The sequence below is a fragment of the Oncorhynchus nerka genome, linkage group LG24 (genome assembly GCF_034236695.1).
Source record: "Oncorhynchus nerka isolate Pitt River linkage group LG24, Oner_Uvic_2.0, whole genome shotgun sequence".
In the NCBI taxonomy this organism is placed as follows: Eukaryota; Metazoa; Chordata; class Actinopteri; order Salmoniformes; family Salmonidae; genus Oncorhynchus; species Oncorhynchus nerka.
This window is the reverse complement of record NC_088419.1, coordinates 45,590,690-45,611,317: the sequence shown is the minus strand read 5'-3', so window position 1 is coordinate 45,611,317 and position 20,628 is coordinate 45,590,690. Positions and strand designations below refer to the sequence as shown.

Here is a 20,628-nt window from a genome sequence, read left to right as displayed (position 1 = left end):
GCCACTGCCTGTTCACCCCGCTATCATCCAGAAGGTGAGGTCAGTACAGGTGCATCAAAGCTGGGACCGAGAGACTGAAAAACAGCTTCTATCTCAAGGCCATCAGACTGTTAAACAGCTACCACTAACATTGAGTGGCTGCTGCCAACACACTGACTCAACTCCAGCCACTTTAATAATGGGAATTGATGGGAAATGATGTCAAATATATCACTAGCCACTTTAAACAATGCTACCTAATATAATGTTTACATACCCTACATTATTCATCTCATATGTGTATGTATATACTGTACTCTATATCATCTACTGCATCTTTATGTAATACATGTATCACTAGCTACTTTAACTATGCCACTTTGTTTACATACTCACCTCATATGTATATACTGCACTCAATACCATCTACTCTATCTTGCCTATGCCGCTCTGTACCATCACTCATTCATATATCTTTATGTACATATTCTTTATCCCCTTACACTTGTGTCTATAAGGTAGTAGTTTTGGAATTGTTAGCTAGATTACTTGTTGGTTATTACTGCATTGTCGGTACTAGAAGCACAAGCATTTCGCTACACTCGCATTAACATCTGCTAACCATGTGTATGTGACAAATAAAATTTGATTTGATTTGAAGTAGGTCATGGAGTCGTGGAACAATAGCTTTGCTTCTAAGACTGGGTCTCTTAGAGAGAAGCTTGTCCTTCATCTCCTACTGATTCAGTCACATAGCCACAGGAGAGAGGGGGGGAGGAGAAGAGAGGAGTTAGGACGCAGGAGTGAATGAATGGAACCGAGGGTGAAGGAAGTGAGTGATAGGGAGATAGGTGGGAGAGAGGAGAAAATAGGGGGGTTGGATGGAGATAAAGGGGGTGAGGAATTGGGAAAAGAATAGAGAAGCCACAGTCACCTCACCTCGCTGCACTCGGTCACAGTAGAACAGGAAATCATGTGACCCTCTCAGAAGGGTGTAGCCTAGGAACTAAGGAAAAGGCCCACTGTTGCTGGGACAGTAATGGGATATATGTGTGTGTATGCATGTACAATGCCGTGGATGTACAATGCTGTATGTGTGCGTGGGTGTTGCTGATAAAGGCTCGCTGTTGCAAAGTTTTCCCTCTCCCCTGCAGCTGCTCAGCTGGTGTGTGTGGGGGAGGAATGAAACTGACAGGCCTGAAAATGCTGAGCTCAGCACACATTGAGCCTTTGCACACACACACACACACACACACACACACACACTGAAACGGAGCAGAAAGTTCTTGTGCAGGGGGTGAATGTAGGTCAGGGTCAGGCATGTTTGAGATCAACTGAACCAGTCAGCCATCAGTGACCCTTACTGACACTTAAAGGGATTTTTTCCCCCTGGCTTTGGCAATATCTTTGTTCAACTCTTCCCCAGAGTCAGATGAACTCGTGGATACCATGTTTATGTATCTGTGTCTAGTATGAAGAAAGAGGTAGATTCGTGAGCCAATGCTATTCAATGCGTTAGTGAAATGACTGGAAGTCTATGGGTATCTGCTAGCAGTATCCCTTTAACATTACAGCTGTGACATTTCACATGTACAGAGTAAGCCTCAGACCAGTCAAACCTGAGTGTGCATCAAATAAACCCTCTTTCAAAGAGATATGATGAAACTCATTCACAGAGATAATTATTATATGAGCCATTAGGTGTGGGCAAGAATGAAAACTACCAGATAACAAGGACAGCACTTTTTTTAGTTATGCTAACCTCTCATTCATATAATGTCTTTACCATGTTCCTGAAAAAGCTGTGCGCGTCTCTCAGTTTGTGTGTGTGTTGCTGTAGCTCGTGTACTCTGTACGTCCAGGATGTTTTTAGACTGAACCAGGCCCAGTAACAGTAGAGCGGAGCCCCAGGAGGAGAGCTAGCTAGGGGCCCCCAGACTAATCTCTACCAGATGAGCTGGTCCTCCAGCCTCCAGCACGGCTAAAGCATCAGAGGAACGCACCCCAAGCCCCTAAACACACGCACTACACTGCTCCCAGTCAAACGCATACACTACATGTTATGTCAAAGACTGCATCCTCCTACACACTGGAGCTACACTTACCACCAGTCAAATACATACTGGTGTACATAGAGATTTATTCATGTTTTAAATACTGAGACAACTAAACTGAGGAGTGCTGGCCTACTGCCTCCAGTACTAGCTAACTAGGTCATTGAACTGAACTGCACCCAACATTAGCATACCTTACTTCAGCTGTTGCTACCCTTCCATCTGACCTGGACAAATAAAGCACTTGATGTAGGTGAGAGGAGAGTGTGTTTCGGAAACACAGGATCAAAGAGTCCGTACACCTCAATGTCACACAAACTTGTTTTTCTATCCTTGTGGGGGAAGGGAATGGCCCTACGGAATAGTAAAGCAAGGAAAATCTCTGTTGGGACTTTTGGGGATTTCAGGTCCCCACAAGGATAGAATAACAAGACCACAAACACACACAGGGAGGGATAAATCAGGGAGGGTGACATAATGAAGATGAATGGAAAGTACGTGCTGAAACACAGAGAGGGGGTCAGAGAATGGCACTGTTGCGGAACTGTGTGTGTGTGTGTGACTGAGGCTGTATATTTTAACTGTGTGTGTGGCTGTGTATGTTTTAGTATGTGTGTGTGGATGGGGGAGATGGCATTAACAAGGCCTAATATCCGGGAATGGTTGAAAAAATGAGAGGACACAGAGGGGGCTGGAATGCTGTCGTTTTCGGGAAGCGGTTAGGAAATCAGAAGCATTGCGGGGGTACGGGGAAAGGAGGGTATTTAGGGAGGGGGCGCACACAGACGTGTGAAACAGCCAGGGCAGAGCAGTGTTTATAGTGGTAGTAAACCTCTAAACACATTTTAAAATATACTCCCTCCTTCCTTCCCTCCCACAGACTGACTCGCTTCTTTGACCTCTGCATTTCCTCACTTCTCCCTCTATTCTTCCACCTTCATTTTCTCCCTCAATGGTAGAGGCCCTCTCTCCTGACTAGACAAACTGTACAACTCTCTCCTACTCTTCTTTTCTCTCCCTCTCCCCTGAGATGTTCTGTAGGACCTCCTCTCTCTCCCCTTCCTCTCCCTCCCTCTTTCCTTTCAGCAACCTCACGCCCTTTCTTTCCTAATATGAAATGTTCTCCTTCTCTCCCCTCTATCTACACTCTCTCTCTCATATGGGACAGTAATCATGTAGGCATCATGCTTCTCTGAATCTGCAGAGCACACACACACAAACACGCTCCACAGATCTCATTAATCAACCATCCATGTGGAAAAGTCCAATTACACATACGTGTGTGTGTATATATGTGTGTGTGTGTGTGTGTGTGTGTGACACTCCCGAGACCGCGTGCCTCTGATGGACTTCCCTATTGTTTTTGTTAGTGCATTTATTCACGTAGTTTATCATTCTCTCTCTAGACCAGTATGTTCTCTGTCTCAGTCTGTACGTGTGTGTTCTTAGTTCACTCATTGGCCAGGGCCATCACATGATTACCCAGGCTGACTTGCACTCTGATCGAGCTCTCTATTTTTAGATGTGAAATGTTGAAATAGATGGTGTGATGGTTAGTAAACAGGACAGGCTGTATACTCACACCATCAGCTCACACCATGGTGCTAGATCTGGAGGTGGCACACCCTACACACATCAGACTTTAAATACTGCTCTCGATATTGACTTGTTTAAACACAGTGGGAGTTGTGGATGGCGACTGAGCAGATCTTGCTGAGAGAACCGTTGGATGAGCCTCATAATGGAGACATACTGTTCCAGAGACAGAATAAATATATCTTTATTCGAGTCTTTCTACATCTGAAGCAAGCCATCTGTTTGTTTTGGTGCACGTGTCTGTTGGTCTGCCTCTTTGTCTGTCTTTCTCTCCCCTCTCTCGCTTTGCTCTCTCTCTCTCTCTCTCTCTCTCTCCCCTCTCTCTTTCTCTCTGTCTCTCTCTATATCTGTGGAGATGATCTGCAGGCTTTGTGAGTGTGTGTGTGTGTGTGTGTGTGTGTGTGTGTGTGTGTGTGTGTGTGTGTGTGTGTGTGTGTGTGTGTGTGTGTGTGTGTGTGTGTGTGCGTGCGTGCGTGAGTGCTTCCATCCTTGCGTGCATGCTTGCTTGTGTGTGTTCTTGGCAAGCGTGGTAGGGCCTTGGCTGTGGGACGTTCTGTCGGGAACTCTGGTGGTAAAGCACAGCAAGGCCAACTGTAACGTCCCATAGAGAACTATACTGAGCCGTACACGAATGAATGCACAGGATACCGTGCGTTATGTTTTCTACTGCTGAGGGGAGCTGATTCTCTCAGCTTTGGGTAGATTTGAGACTCTATACAGAAGGGATCTATACAGAACGGATCTAAACTAAGGGAGCTTTTTGTTTCATACGGTCTGTGTATGTTTACTGTGCTGTGTATGTTGTGAACACATTCACACACTGTAGATATTTCTGTTTATGCATGTGTGGGTGTATGCAGTAACTCACGACAGCATAAGTCAAGCACGTTTTCAGCAACGAGGTGACTGGGATCATGAAACGCACTGACCTACAGGAGGGCCACCAGGACAATGTGACAGACCATGCCTGATTTTTAGGGCTCTGATTGGTTAGATAAGGTGGGCTTGATCAGCCAACACCCCCTCTCAGGGCAGTCCTGATTGGAGGAAACGGAGGGTAAACACGGTCTTTGAGCATGTGGCCTTATGCAAAACTGAGCTCAGGACGGGATGAATGGCGGGAGAGTGGGTGTGTGTGTACATGTATGACTGTGTGTGACCCACACATTAGCCAGGCTTCTTAGTGGCAGGAGAATGATCCATGATTCTTAAAGGATCATGTCCTGTGGACTGTGAAAAGAGAAAGGGGCCCACCATGTTGGAGTGAACGAGACCTGTGGACAATTTGAGAGTTTCCTGTTCATGTGTACATTATTTTGTGTGGCCTTATTTGTGGGTTGGACTATTGTTGTGTGAATGTAGTGTCGTGTCTTTGGCTATGCCGGATTAAGTGATATGACATGCTATTCTATAAAATCCTTTCTCCATAATGAATATTACCTGATTGAGCTAATCATGTAAATGTAATTAATTAAGAGAGTCGGGGCACCACAAAATAATATTTATAGAGCTGTTATCTTCCGAATAAACTCTTAAAGACCTAGTAATATTTTACATCAATAGCAGTCAATATTAATCATCACCTTAATTCAGTCTCATCTGAAAGTTTCACAAACCCTGGCTAACAAATTGAATCAGCAATTTAAAATTGGGGTTAATTATTTATTTACTAAATACCTAACTAATCACAAAGAATTACATATACAAAGAATGAATCATACCTTGATTACAAATTACGTCATAAAGGAAAACATCCCTGGCGGGCGGAACAGATATGACAGCTGGTTACACAAAAGAAAGGGGGCTGGGTTTGAGTGAAAGAGCGGGAAGACTGAGGGACAAAGGGAGAAGCTGTGCTATCGTAAATACAGTATCTTATACATTCTAAATTACCGCCCATTTGGAAAAGAAAAATGCAATAAATATTTACTCTGAGCTGCGTTTCGGTAGGTTGGTGGTAAATGGAAGGCCGTGTTGCCAAACCGAGTCCTTTATCCTTTGAAGAATGTCTCTGGTGGTCAATTGGATGCGCTGTAGTAACGTCGTTGTGTGGTAGACGGAATACTCAGTTTGTTCTTTCCTAGCCCGCGTTTGCAGCTGCTGTTGCTAACTCAACGTCTAGGAGGTATCACTTCTGTTTTGAATAAGAATTCAAAGTTCATACCATTCGCAACCAAAGCTCATGCTGAGGTTGGATTAGTTCTGTAGTTAACATGTTAGTCCTTTTAACGCAGAGGCTGCAGACCTCACGTACTTGGAACGGGAGGTTACATTTTCGTCAAGGCTTTCTATAGTAGAGCGAGAAGAGTGTGTCTGAAAAGTTTTATAACCCATGTCTCTTCACAGGGGCGGACCACTGATTGAGCAGAGCCCTAAAACTTATGAAAGCCCAAATCTCTCATTTGGAAGCTAAAATTACATTTAATCTTTTCACCAATAATTTTATTTTCAAACATTTCAATTGAACAACAATTCCATGTGAATCCGATAACTCTGATGTGTAGACTTTCCACTGTAGAGTTTGTCATCCTATCATCGATGAGAATGTCTCAGATGACAACCAAACTGACATCATATTCATTAAGTACCACCGCATATGTTCAATTGGTCGGATTACCAGAATATAGTTCATTTCACCCCACCTCCTGATGTTGCCAGAATCTCTGTTAACCAAGGGATTTTCAAATGTCACATCAGTAGGGTAGAGAGAGGAAAAAGGGGGGAGAGGTATTTATGACTGTTATAAACCTACCCCCAGGCCAACGTCATGACAGTAGTATATTAGTCAGATGTAAATACAATGTGCAGAGACAGAGAACGAGCGAGAGGGAGAGAGAGAAAATAAGGAGAATGCCAGAATAGAGTGTGACCACTTTCACAATCCTGACCTCTTGATCCATGTACAGTTTACACACACACACACACACACACACACACACACACACACACACACACACACACACACACAACCTAAACACACACAAATAAGTGGAGCGATGCCCAGCCCAGGCTGGGAAAGAGCACGTTTGGTTGAATGGAATGGAATGTTCTCTTCACTCTCCAGAACTCAGGGCAGCTGGAATTGGGAGTAGTGTGTGTGTGTGTGTGTGTGTGTGTGTGCATGGAGGGTTACAATATAAATAACTTTGTCCTAACTCTCCTGTCCTCTGTATCAGCGCCTGGCCTGTAGTTTATTTATAATCCACCTCGTGTCAAAAACGTACAGTTAGTCCTCTCTCCCTCCTTCTGTCTCTCTCACATCTTCTCAAGAACGTAGTTAGCCCTCTCTCCCTCTTTCTGTCTCTCTTGCATCTTCTCAAGAACGTACAGTTAGCCCTCTCTCCCTCTTTCTGTCTCTCTCGCATCTTCTCAAGAACGTACAGTTAGCCCTCTCCCTCTTTCTGTCTCTCTCACATCTTCTCAAGAATGTATAGTTAGCCCTCTCTCCCTCTTTCTGTCTCTCTTGCATCTTCTCAAGAACGTACAGTTAGCCCTCTCTCCCTCTTTCTGTCTCTCTCGCATCTTCTCAAGAATGTACAGTTAGCCCTCTCTCCCTCTTTCTGTCTCTCTCGCATCTTCTCAAGAACGTACAGTTAGCCCTCTCTCCCTCTTTCTGTCTCTCTCGCATCTTCTCAAGAACGTACAGTTAGCCCTCTCTCCCTCTTTCTGTCTCTCTCGCATCTTCTCAAGAACGTACAGTTAGCCCTCTCTCCCTCTTTCTGTCTCTCTCGCATCTTTGCTCTATGTTATTATTATTTACTTTTATTTTAACAGGGAGTCCCGTTGAGACCAAGGTCTCATTTGCAAGGGAGCCCTGCATCTTACAATTACACAAATTACACATAGGACATACACCAGAAAATTCAATAAAACACTCATAAAAAGCATGTATCTCTCCTCTCTCACACAACCATTATTTTCCTTTTGCACAACTCTTTTAGATACAAATGTCAAATATATGTCAACAACCCTTCCTCCAAAGGACTATTCTATGGATTACATGTGAAAATCCCCCAGATCATGGGCTTTTTTTTTGACTGGTTTTTGTGAGGAATCATTGTGTGTGTGTGTGTGTGTGTTTTACCTGTTGTTGGTGACACTTTTTGTTGTTTGCCTGCAGACCTAAGAGGACCAGTCCTGTATCGCTCTCTCTCCTTATACAGTCGTGGCCAAAAGTTTTGAGAATGACACAGATATTAATTTCCACAAAATGTGCTGCTTCAGTGTCTTTAGATATTTTTGTCACATGTTACAATGGTACTTCGTATAATTACAGCTTTTCATAAGTGTCAAAGGCTTTTATTGACAATTACATGAAGTTGATGCAAAGAGTTTTGACCCTTCTTTTTCAATACCTCTGCAATCCGCCCTGGCATGCTGTCAATTAACCTCTGGGCCACATCCTGACTGATGGCAGCCCATTCTTGCATAATCAATGCTTGGAGTTTGTCAGAATTCATGGGTTTTTGTTTGTCCACCCGCTTCTTGAGGATTGACCACAAGTTCTCAATGGGATTAAGGTCTGGGGAGTTTCCTGGCCATGGACCCAAAATATCGATGTTTTGTTCCCCAAGCCACTTAGTTATCACTTTTGCCAAATGGCAAGGTGCTCCATCATGCTGAAAAAAGGCATTGTTCATCACCAAACTGTTCCTGGATGGTTGGGAGAAGTTGCTCTCAGAGGATGTGTTGGTACATTTCTTTATTCATGGCTGTGTTCTTAGGCAAAATTGTGAATGAGCCCACTCCTTTGGATGATAAGAAACCCCACACATGAAAAGCTTTTTTCCGAATGCCCCAAACAATCGGAAAGGGGATTCATCAGAGAAAATGACTTTTCCCCAGTCCTCAGCAGTCCAACGCTGAGTCCCTGTACCTTTTGTAGAATATCAGTCTGTCCCTGATGTTTTTCCTGGAGAGAAGTGGCTTCTTTGCTGCCCTTCTTGACACCAGGCCATCCTCCAAAAGTCTTCGCCTCACTGTGCGTGCAGATGCACTCACACCTGCCTGCTGCCATTCCTGAGCAAGCTCTGTACTGGTGGTGCCCCGATCCCGCAGCTGAATCAACTTTAGGAGACGGTCCTGGCGCTTGCTGAACCTTCTTGGGCACCCTGAAGCCTTCTTCACAACAATTGAACCGCTCTCCTTGAAGTTCTTGATAATCCGATAAATGTTTGATTTAGGTGCAATCTTACTGGCAGCAATATCCTTGCCTGTGAAGCCCTTTTTTGTGCAAAGCAATGATGATGGCACATGTTTCCTTGCAGGTAACCTTGGTTGACAGAGGAAGAACAATGATTCTAAGCACCACCCTCCTTTTGAAGCTTCCAGTATGTTATTCAAACTCAATCAGCATGACGGAGTGATCTCACTGACATGATATCAGCTGGTCCTTTTGTGGCAGGGCTGAAATGCAGTGGAAATGTTTTCTGGGGATTCAGTTCATTTGCAATTCCTCTGATCACTCTCTCATAACATTCTGGAGTATTTGCAAATTGCCATCATACAAACTGAGGCAGGCAGGCAGGACGGACGGATGGACGGACGGACGGACGTCACCGGACGGCGTCCGTCCGGTGACGCAAGGGAGGTGAAGTACACCCAGAGGTGTAAGGCTCAGGTCACTGAACCCAAGTAATCAGTGCTGACAGAGCAGGTCTGGAGGCGAAGTAATGGTGTAAGAGGAGTTACCAACGACCTCAGTGCACTCTCACCTTTGACCCTGCCCAGCCTCCCAGCCTGATGTTCACCTCACGACCTGGACACTTCCTGCTATACAGGGTGTGAAGAGCTTTCAGTCTGTGTGTGCATGTGTTACATAACCTCGGAGGGTAGGGCAGGTCTTTTAGGAAAGAGATAGCACTTCCCCCTGTGGCTGAAGGCATGGTTCAGGCTTGCTTTGAACCAGTAAAGCAGAGAAGGGAAGGTGGGGTGGGGGGGGGGGATGTTAGAATACTGGATAGGCGGGGAGGTGTAGAGAGATCGGAGGCCGGCAGAGAGATTTAGGACAGGACAGACCGCTCATCCTTTTCTTCTAAGTCACATATGAGGCCAGAATGATACAGGCTCTCCTGTCAGTCTACAGTGATATATGAGGCTTAGCTGGGTGATGAAACCAACTTAAACAACTCCTAGTGGTAGAGACTGTAGAGCTCAGTATTACTATAATATTACTATTTCATACAAGCCTCTTAAAAATGGTGTGTGCATGTGTGTGCGTATGTATGTGTGTGTGTGTGTGTGTGTGTGTGTGGATTCCTAGCGTGGTTGCTGACAGTGATTAATTGTTCCCACATGTTGCTGATGGACAAAAAGTCCTCTGTGCTCTAGAGCTCTAGCCGCAGCTGGTGTCTACATACATACATACATACATACATACATACATACATACATACATACATACATACATGCATAAGAATCTGTCAGTTAAACATTAGCTACGGAACAGGCGTGGAAGGGGACGAGATGACAACTGGGACGAGATGACAACTGAGGAGATGTTGTAGAGAGCTGTGTGTGTGTTCAAGGCCATGAGTGTTTGTTAGCATTGTGTATACATGTGCAGTCGTACATTGTATTTATGCGTCGTGTCAGTAGTAGGGATAAAGGGTGTATTTGTGTAGTTAGTTTAGGTGTGTGTGTGTTTGTACGTGTGTGTGTGTATAAGAAATAAAGAGAGAGAAAGACTTAGAGAGAGAGAGAGATATGAATCAGAGCTACTGTCTAATTTTTCTTAATGGGCTTTGGGAATAACCCAGAGGAGCAAGTGTAGTACGTATACTGTACTCTCACTGCAGTGTCGCAAGCACACAGACACACACACAAACCACGCACTTACATACATACATACACATATTATACCCTCTCTTAACAATTACTTTTTAGTGGTACGGAAAGGGGGGGGGGATAGAGGAAATATTAAAGAGTTCCAGTGTTGGCAGAGAGAGGGAGGAGTGGAGAAAGCGAGGGAAGAAGGGAGAGAAGGAGTGAGAATGTATTAAGTGTCAGGAGCTGGCAGATATATGTTTACAGGGGGAGAGAACCTCAGAGATTCCATTCACTCTGTTCCCTCTCTTTTCCTCCCTCACTTGCTCACTCTCCCTCTCGCTCGCTCCCTTCATTGATGTTATCCCCCTCTCTGCTCACACCCCCACCCTCTTTATAATTTGATGTATCTAGTTATTTCAAGAATTCTTTAAGCGTTCTTCCTTCATTCATTTAGCTCATAGCAGCTGTAAACACTTAGTGTGGGAGTGTGTATGTTCTGGGGCTGTTTGTTTTTAGCTGCTGTAATAAAGCAGCCTTACGTCAAACCTCTGGAGATGCTGCCTGGCTGGCTGCCTGGCTGGAAACACTGGTTTCCTTGGTATCTCGCCTCATCTTACTTCATAGGACAGACCTACACACACATATACACACCGTGGCCGAAGTCTTGCCTACTACTTAGTAAAACAACATACTGTGTACTAATAGTACATACTATTGAGAACTTACCGTTTAGTAAAAATGTGTGCAGTAAGAAACAAATGTCAACCTACCACTCATCCATACTGAGAAGGCGTCATCTAATGCGCAATCATGCTTGTTCCCTGCTATTCGTTCGTTTGTCAAAAACACGTGGGTGTGAAAAGACAATTCTCTTCCTCAATAGTGTGCAATGTATTCTACTAGATGAAGCAATGAAAAATAAAGCCTAAATTAATATGACATCCTGGCATTTAAAGCATACTCAGTACTGCTATTGCCCTCAACTCTCAAAAAAAAAAAAACTTTGGCTCTCTGATTCAAACCCAATAATCTGTTCTGTTTTGGGGCAGAGAAAAAACATGCAAAGATATAATGTGAAAAAAAGGTATGTTTTGGATGGTGTTTAGGTTGTCTATGGATATATGACTCAACACCTGGATTTGGTCTTATGTAGCAAAATTTGAAATTGTGCTTTTTACATTGGATGAAGGTAGAGACTCACGGCTACAAAATGGTATGGTATATTTTGCACTGCATTTTTGACAACAATGGAAAAGTAATTCTGCTTTGAAATTGATAAACTTGTAAACTCACTTTTGAGAAAATGGCCTTTGAATGTTTTGGTATCTAGTGAGAGCCCTTCTTTGTCTACAACCATTCAGCATGGTTCACATCCGCTTAAGCTTTACCCCCACCCATCTCGTTTTGCTCTCGGAGCGCACACTTGACGCTCTGACCGATGGTTAGAGCGTTGGACAAGTAACCGAAAGGTTGCAAGTTCAAATCCCCGAGCTGACAAGGTACAAGTCTGTCGTTCTGCCCCTGAACAGCTAGTTAACCCACTGTTCCTAGGCCGTCATTGAAAATAAGAATTTGTTCTTAACTGACTTGCCTAGTTAGATAAAGGTAAAGTAAAATAAAATACATTTGTTTACCTCTGGATAACATGAAAACAGCCTAACAAGCTCTGCTGGCAACAATTTCATTACGCTTTTTTGCTGAGTTTTACTTACACCGGCCATATTCAACAGGTGTTCTACACTTTAGCTTAACTTCTTGGTGACGGTGCAGTATTTTCACGTCCGGATGAAATGCATGCCCAAATTCAACTGCCTGCTACTCGTCCCCAGAAGATAAGATATGCATATTATTAGTAGATTTGGATAGAAAACACTCTGAAGTTTCTAAAACTGTTTGAATCATGTCTGTGAGTATAACAGAACTTATTTAGCAGGCGAAACCCCGAGGACAAATCATTCAGATATATATATTTATTTTTAGGTCACTCTCTTTTCAATGGGTTTTCATTGGGAATCCAGATTTCTAAGGGACCTTTTTGCAGTTCCTATCGCTTCCACTGAATGTCAACAGTCTTTAGAAATTGGTTGAGGTTATTCCTTTGTGTAATGAAGAAGTACGGTTATCTTGAACGAGGGTCACTTGAAGTGTACTGTTAGATAGAAGCGCGTGACCAGAAAGCTAGCTTCAGTTTGTTTTCTTCCTGTATTGAACACAGATCATCCCGTCTTCAATTGTATCAATTATTTACGTAAAAAAATACCGAAGGTTGTATTACAAAAGTAGTTTGAAATGTTTTGGCAAAGTTTACAGGTAACTTTTGAGATATTTTGTAGTCATGTTGAGCAAGTTGGAACTGGTGTTTTTCTGGATCAAACGCGGCAAATAAATTGACATTTTGAATATACAGTGGGGCAAAAAAGTATTTAGTCAGCCACAAATTGTGCAAGTTCTCCCACTTAAAAAGATGAGAGAGGCCTGTAATTTTCATCATGTTTGCTGATATGGTCTAATTAAGTTACTTCTGATGCACAACCAACATTTGGATTGCACCTTGTGTATTCTATTACTTTAACTCTCAACAGTAAGTTGAGACCCCGACTGAGTTTTTTTTTTTATTATTATTTTTAAAAATGTATTGGTCCACAGGGTGCCAGTTGCCCATCCCTGATGTAGGCTTATCCCTGCTATAAAAACAAACTGTTTGAATATTTGATGATGAATAACACAACCTGCTGTGTGTCTCCCAACTCTGTTCTGAACATGAAGGAGCTTGTCTCAGATCAATACACACCAGCGATGACTCACAATACCCCTGCCAAGTACACACACACACTTCAAAACCTGCCTGTTACGCAATGTCGTGGCGGGGGTGCCGTGTGTGTGTGTGTGTGTGTGTACATGCACACACTACAATGGGAACAATAGGAACATCAACGCTAATTGTTGCTGCATGTTATTCATGTGTTGCTATCTGTGGCGTTCCATTCAGCAGGGAATGAACAGTCAAAGCTTTATTCTTCTAGCAGCGCTCGTCTCAAAGAACATTGAGTACAAACTCAATGGGTGGTTTATAAATAAATGTTCCTGGACTTAATGAACATGATTCATACAATCATTGATGGGAAAATGAAAAATAACATGAATACTCCATACTGATTACATGCATTGTTTGCTTAATTACTTTTCAATGATTTTGAGCACTGTAGTGGACTCTCTAACTCTCTCTCTCTCTCTGTCTCGCTCTTTCTTTTCAATCTCTCTGACAGAACTCCATCCGGCACAACCTCTCCCTCCACAGTCGTTTCATCCGTGTCCAGAACGAGGGAACGGGAAAGAGTTCCTGGTGGATGATAAACCCGGAGGGAGGAAAAGGTGGGAAGGCCCCCCGGCGCCGTGCTGTCTCCATGGACAACAGCAACAAGTACACCAAGTCTGCCCGCGGCCGTGCAGCAAAGAAGAAGGCGGCCCTCCAGGCAGTGGCGGCAGGCGAGGGGGGCGGAGACAGCCCCTCAGGGCTTTCCAAGTGGCCGGGCAGCCCCACATCACGGAGCAGTGAGGACCTGGATGCCTGGACAGACTTCCGCTCACGCACCAACTCCAACGCCAGCACGCTGAGCGGGCGCCTCTCGCCCATCCTAGCCAACCCAGAGCTGGACGAGGTGCCGGACGATGAACCACCACTGTCGCCCATGCTATACTCCAGCCCTGGCAGGGCGCTGTCGCCCGGGAACGCCCCCACACCCAATGGGAAGGCAGTACCCGCAGAGCTGCCTCGCTTGGCAGACCTGGCAGGAACCATGAACCTGAACGACGGGCTGGCGGATGACCTGATGGATGAGCTGCTGGATAACATTACTCTGGCCCCCAACCCAACCGGACCGACCACCCAGAGAGGATCCACCGGGTTCAGCTTTGGCTCCAAGTCTGCCGGGCTGGGCTCCACCTCCTCAGCCGCCTCTCCCTCCGCTGCATCCCCCTCTAATGGTGCAAGCAGCGGCGGCTACAATAATTCCATCTTTGGGCCCCTCGCAGCGGGTTCCTCCCTGCGGCCCGCCCCCATGCAGACCATCCAGGAGAATAAGCAGACATCCTTCTCCTGCATCTCCCGCTTCAGCAGCCAGACCTTGCAGGACCTGCTCAACTCAGAGGGCCACAGCCACAGCGACGTCATGATGACCCAGTCCGATCCGCTGATGTCACAGGCCAGCGCCGCCGCCGTCATCTCCCAGAACTCCCGGCGAGGCCTCATGCTCTGCAGCGACCCCATGATGTCCTTTGGGACCACGGTTGCTGGACAGGGAGGGCAGGGAGGTCTCTTGCACCCTCACAACCACAACCAGGGCTCCCTCAGGACCCTGAACGGGGATCTGAGCCTGAACAACGAGGCCAACGCCAAGCAGCAGCTCCTGCACTCTCCACTGAGACTTGGATCCAACGGATCCTCTATGATGCAGGTTGATTCGTCTCTCTTCCTGAACGGGAGCGCTGGTGGCAGTGGTGGGATCTGCTCGCTAGGCCCCGACCGCTTTCCCACTGACCTGGACTTGGACATGTTTAACGGGAGTCTGGAGTGTGACATGGAGTCCATCATCAGAAATGAGCTGATGGACGCAGATGGCCTGGACTTTAACTTTGAGTCTCTGGCCAACCTGAACGGAGCCAACCTTGGCAGCTTCACCAGTACCAAGCAGGGACCTCAGAACTGGGTCCCTGGCTGAGAGGGGGGCTCGCTCTGGAGGTGGCGGAGCAGGTCAGAGTCCATGTCACTGTCTGTGTACATCTGGGACTGCCATTGGTGCCAGAGAGAGAGATTATGTGATTTTCTGTCTGTCTCTAGCTGTCTAGCAGAGAATAGTGAAAGCATGTTTATCGATTTGTCATGTTCCTTGAAAGTAATTTTGGACTGTGTCACTTGGATTACAGTTAGTCAGCAAAAACCACCCCATTGGCCCAGGGTATTCGGTGGTGGGAACAGGCTAGACCACACCAGCCCAAAATGGACTAGCCCTCACCAAACCCAACATGGGCTAGCCTACACCAGCCCAACACAGGCTAGCCTACACAGTTATTAAATTGTAATAAATAAATAATTTAATAAATTCCTTTTAAATAGAAAAAGTGCATCGGCAGCCCAATATTTATGCCTGTGATGGGCTTACTTCAGGTAAAGTGAGGGGTGCCTTCACCAGATATGGGCCATCCACACTGGGCCACACTGGGCAAATGCCTTGGGGGCCAACATGGAGCCAATGAGCAAAGGCGCATTGGCCCAATTTGGGAAGTCTTGCGTAATTGGTCAGACACTGAATTAAGTTCTGGGTCCATACGTGTTAAGAGAAGAGATAGAACAAGTATTGGTACTGGAACGAAAATCTCCATTCTCTCTGTTTACACCACCCTTTATCTACGGTACCATTTATGTTTACATAGTCTGTCCACAAGAAATTTACATGGGGCCAATATTTAGGCCCACATAGTGCCAATGTGGACATTTTTGCTGGGTAATAATCTGATATTGAATTATGATTATAAATTCATCCCATTCACTCAGATCTGATGTATTTTCCCGTATCTCCCTCTCTCCAGGTCCCAACTGTAAAGCATGAGAAGATCAGACACAAAATGTCCTTTTTGCCAAACCTGCCATCAGCACAACGTGGAATAAAAACCCTCTGTTTACACAAGACCTCCTCTAGAGAAACCTACTTTTGCTCCCACTCTGACCAACCATGAATGATTTCAAAGACACAGACTCACAAGACGCTACTGTCAGTTACTCAAAGCCTTCTGCAAAACAAACTAATAAAAAATAAACTATGTGAAATCTTCACAACAAGCTCATCTCAGAATTATGCAATCTTCCTTTGAGAAAATACCAGTCGGGACAAAATTAATTGGACAGATTTCAGAGAGAGAGAGAGACTGTTTTGTGTATTTGAAGGGATTTTGGGATGGGAAAACAGGAAATGTGGCAAGCAAGGTTGTAATGTACAGTGAAGTAATTCCTGTTTGAAAGATGAAAAAAGTTAAACAAAAGTAATGTTGTGTGAAATCTAATACAGTGGTTTCTTGGGTGAGTTACCTTGAACATCTTCCCTCTGTTTTCACTCAGTGATTTTAAATATTTAATTTTTGTTTTAAATTCCTGTTTTAACATCATCACTGTATCTGCACCACACCTGTTTGTATAAAAAAGTATTGATTCAATTGAAGGAAGGAGACAATATCTGCATTTAAAATAGCGACAACACACACACGGTACACACACACACACCTCCCAAAATGACAAGACTCCATAGCCCCTTAGGAGCGATGATGACATAAACATAATGCCATGCACTTCAGGTTTTGTTGTTTTACATGAGTTTGATTGATTAGTTCCAGTTTTAAAATGACTTATAATAAAAAATAATAATGATGTACAATTATCCTTAGCCAAATACTATACAGATAGATTGGTAATTGTTTGTGTGTCTCTACAGTTGAAGTCGGAAGTTTAAATACGCCTAGGCAAATACATTTAAACTCAGTTTTTCACAATTCCTGACATTTAATCAGTTAGGATCACCACTTTATTTTAAGAATGTGAAATGTCAGAATAATAGTAGAGAGAATGATTTATTTCAGCTTTTATTTCTTTCATCACATTCCCAGAAATTTACATACACTCAATTAGCCTTTAAATTGTTTAACTTGGGTCAAATGTTTCAGGCAGCCTTCCACAAGCTTCTCACAATAAGTTGGGTGAATTTTGGCCCATTCCTCCTGACAGATCTGGTGTAACTGAGTCAGGTTTGTTGCTTCAATATATCCACATAATTTTACTTCCTCATACCATCCATTTTGTGAAGTGCCCCAGTCCCTCCTGCAGCAAAGCACCCCCACAACATGATGCTGCCACCCCCGTCGTTCACGGTTGGGATGTTGTTCTTCGGCTTGCAAGCCTCCCCCCTTTTCCTCCAAACATAACAATGGTCATTATGGCTAAACAGTTCTATGTTTGTTTCATCAGAACTGAGGACATCTCTCCAAAAAGTATGATCTTTGTCCCCATGTGCAGTTGCAAACCGTAGTCTGGCTTTTTTATGGCGGTTTTGGAGCAGTGGCTTCTTCCTTTCTGAGCGGGCTTTCAGGTTAAGTCGATATAGGACTTGGTTTACTGTGGATATAGATACTTTTGTACCTGTTTCCTCCAGCATCTTCACAAGGTTTGCTGTTGTTCTGAAATTGATTTGCATTTTCCGCACCAAAGTACGTTCATCTAGGAGACGTAATCTCCTTCCTGAGCGGTATGACGGCTGCGTGGTCCCATGGTGTTTATACTTGCGTACTATTGTTTGTACAGATGAGCGTGGTACCTTTAGGCATTTGGGAATTACTCCCAAGGATGAACCAGAGATGTGGAGGTCTACAACAACAAAAAATTCTGAGGTCTTGGCTGATTTCTTTTGATTTTCCCATAATGTCAAGCAAAGAGGCACTGAGTTTGAAGGTAGGCCTTCCAATACATCCACAGGTACACCTCCAATTGATGTAAATTATGTTAATTAGCCTATCAGAAGCGTCTAAAGCCATGACATAATTTTCTGGAATTTTCCAAGCTGTCAACTTAGTGTATGTAAACTTCTGACCTACTGGAAATGTGATACAGTGAATTATAAGTGGAATAATTTGTCTGTAAACAATTGTTAGAAAAATGACTTGTGTCATGCACAAAGTGGATGTCCTGACCGACTTGCCAAAGCTATAGTTTGTTAACAAGAAATTTGTGGAGTAGCTGAAAAACAAGTTTTGTAAACTTCAGACTTTGTAACTGTAAAAAAAGGAAAATTAAATAAATAATCTCTCATGGATCTATGTAAAGTACACTGCAGTGGAAGCTTCAAGTTAAAGGAAGAGCCGAGGAGGAGGGGGGAGTTTAGCCGTTATTTCTTAGCTAATTGGAAGGTTGCATCCAGGACGTGTAGTACAGCATATGTAGCCAAAATGAATACCTATGTTCTTGCGTTGTGTACATTTACACACCATAACAGGTGCTATGATGTAAACAGTGTTTGAGTCCAGGCTCTAGCGATCTGTGCGTTTTACCTACGCGGCCTGCTGAGCCGTAGCCATAGAAGTAGCAACAGCAGGGTGGCGCTGAGAGGCCAGGAGGTTGTACAGTCAGGCTCCACCCCCTCTGGCAGCCATTTTGTTTTTCTTGAGCAAAACCATAAGCTATCTGTGTATATTGCCAAATTACTTGAAACATGTACATGTAGGTGATGCTGGCAGCCAAATTCACAACACACACATATAGCGAAAAATAAAAAAATAAGAGCAGGGATATGTGTTTTAGCTTTGCTTGTTGTTTCGCTGTGGGCTTGAGGGGCATGTTAGTATCTGCATATACCATCACTCAGGGGGAAGAGGGAGCTAGCCCATACCTAACATTACCCCAGGTCACATCTCCATGGTAGGACACGCAACACCATGTCCTTTGTTGGCAAAAAAGTAATGCTTGTGTCGTGAACCTGTAACCTGTGAACTATGACCTTTCAAGAGGAAAATCTTCACTTGGTCCTGTCGTTTAATTTTTTGTCATCGTAGTTTTTTCTTCTCATGTGGAATTCATGATGCGCGCACACCCACACCCCTCACAGACACACCTGGTGCTCCTACAGGTCTCTCCTGTATCTGTGTTCATGTGTGTGTGACTGGACTTTTATCTCAATTATTGATTTTTATTTCACAAGGATATGTTATCCTTCGTTATCCTTCATGGCGCATACAGCACCCCCTCTGTATGCATGTACTGTATTTATGCATAATGAATTGTGTGAAATGCATATATATATACTCAGTCTATGTCCTTATATACTCATGTAGTACTTGACCCTTGGTTTTTTGTGATGCCTCGGAAAGGTAGAGTTGAAGAAAGAACTTTACATTACTTGCTGGGTGGGAGGGAAGACACTACGCTAGTATTAGCAATGCTTTTGTTGAACCAGATAGAGAACCAGGAAACCATCATTGTAACAGCATCTGGGCCGCTGGTACCCCTTCTGCGTCTGGGGTAGTTACTCAGAGGGTTGCCCTGGCCTGGCTGTCCTGTAAAACAGTGTACAAACAAACGTGTGTATGTATATCCGTCACCCGGAGGCTGAGGCAGAGGAGTGTTTGTGTATGGCTGGGTAGGTGATCTACTGTAGCAGTGCTACCCGAAATTTAGTGCATGACCCCTAACTGCTTCTTTACAGCCCCCACCCCTTCACTGAAGTTCTACACCAGTGGTGCACTCAGCTCTCTCAATATGGGGAGAATCCCTATGAGTCCCAGTAGATCCCCTAAACATGAAATCTTCTAACCCCATTGTTTTCTGGAATCTGTGACTTCCAACAAACCTAGAACTTCTGACTCTTCACTGCACCTTAACCCTTTTAGAAATGCCCCTGTATTATAGTGTACAGACAGACAGAGAAGGGGAGAAAGAACCCAGTCAGCCCGGAACAGATGTTCCACAAATGCATTCTTTGCTACTGCGTTTAGCCCCATAATGATGGCGCATGCCATCCACACACAGTATTATCATCTGGCCGTGATTGGGAGTCTCATGGAAAGGTGCACAATTAGCACCGCGTTTGGCCATCATTGTAAATAAGAATTTGTTCTTAACTGACTTGCCTAGTTAAATTAAGGTTAAATATAATAATAATAATAATAATAATTACCCCCATGTCCAGAATAAAAAGATAGAAGTGCCACTAGTTACTCTTTTAGACTTGACACGAGCCCCCCGTTCTTCAAAGCTCTTCTTGATCCTAGAACCTTTTGCACATTGTTTGCCCCGCCCCTCACCTTCCATGCTGTCACCTATGATCTCTGCTCTTTGACCCATGTAGTACACTCTCTTATTCCCGACGATGTTGATGTTAGTGGGTATTTTTCCTGTGTATTCCATTTTGAATTGTAATCTAGTTTGTATAACAAATGGTGCGCATGTAAATAAACCTTGGTGAAGCTCCACACTCTACTGGTTCCAGAAGTGCTCATTTTCTTTATGACATGTTTTGGGTTTACTGAAAATGCACATAGGATTATAAAATGTATTCAAATGTACAACTATACATGAATGTGAAATGTATTGGTTATTAGAAATGAGAAAAGCAGAACGAATAGGTAATATATTGGTTATTAATAGTTACTATTAATAAAACCTTAAGTACACTCGGACATCTGAGACTTGGGATGG

The 20,628-nt window shown here is 44.1% G+C and overlaps 1 protein-coding gene across 2 annotated transcripts in view; it reads left to right on the top strand.

Annotated features, from left to right (window-relative positions):
* Nucleotides 1-20,409, top strand: part of LOC115108045 (forkhead box protein O3-like) — a 55,286-nt gene extending 34,877 nt beyond the window's left edge. For both annotated transcript variants that reach the window (XM_029631940.2, XM_065008925.1), the window contains exons 2-3: nucleotides 13,664-15,147; nucleotides 15,984-20,409. In XM_029631940.2, coding sequence (XP_029487800.1) covers nucleotides 13,664-15,115 — 1,452 coding nt within the window. In that variant the 3' untranslated portion in view covers nucleotides 15,116-15,147; nucleotides 15,984-20,409. The remainder of the gene's footprint in view (nucleotides 1-13,663; nucleotides 15,148-15,983) is intronic.
* The last annotated feature ends 219 nt before the right edge of the window (nucleotides 20,410-20,628 follow it).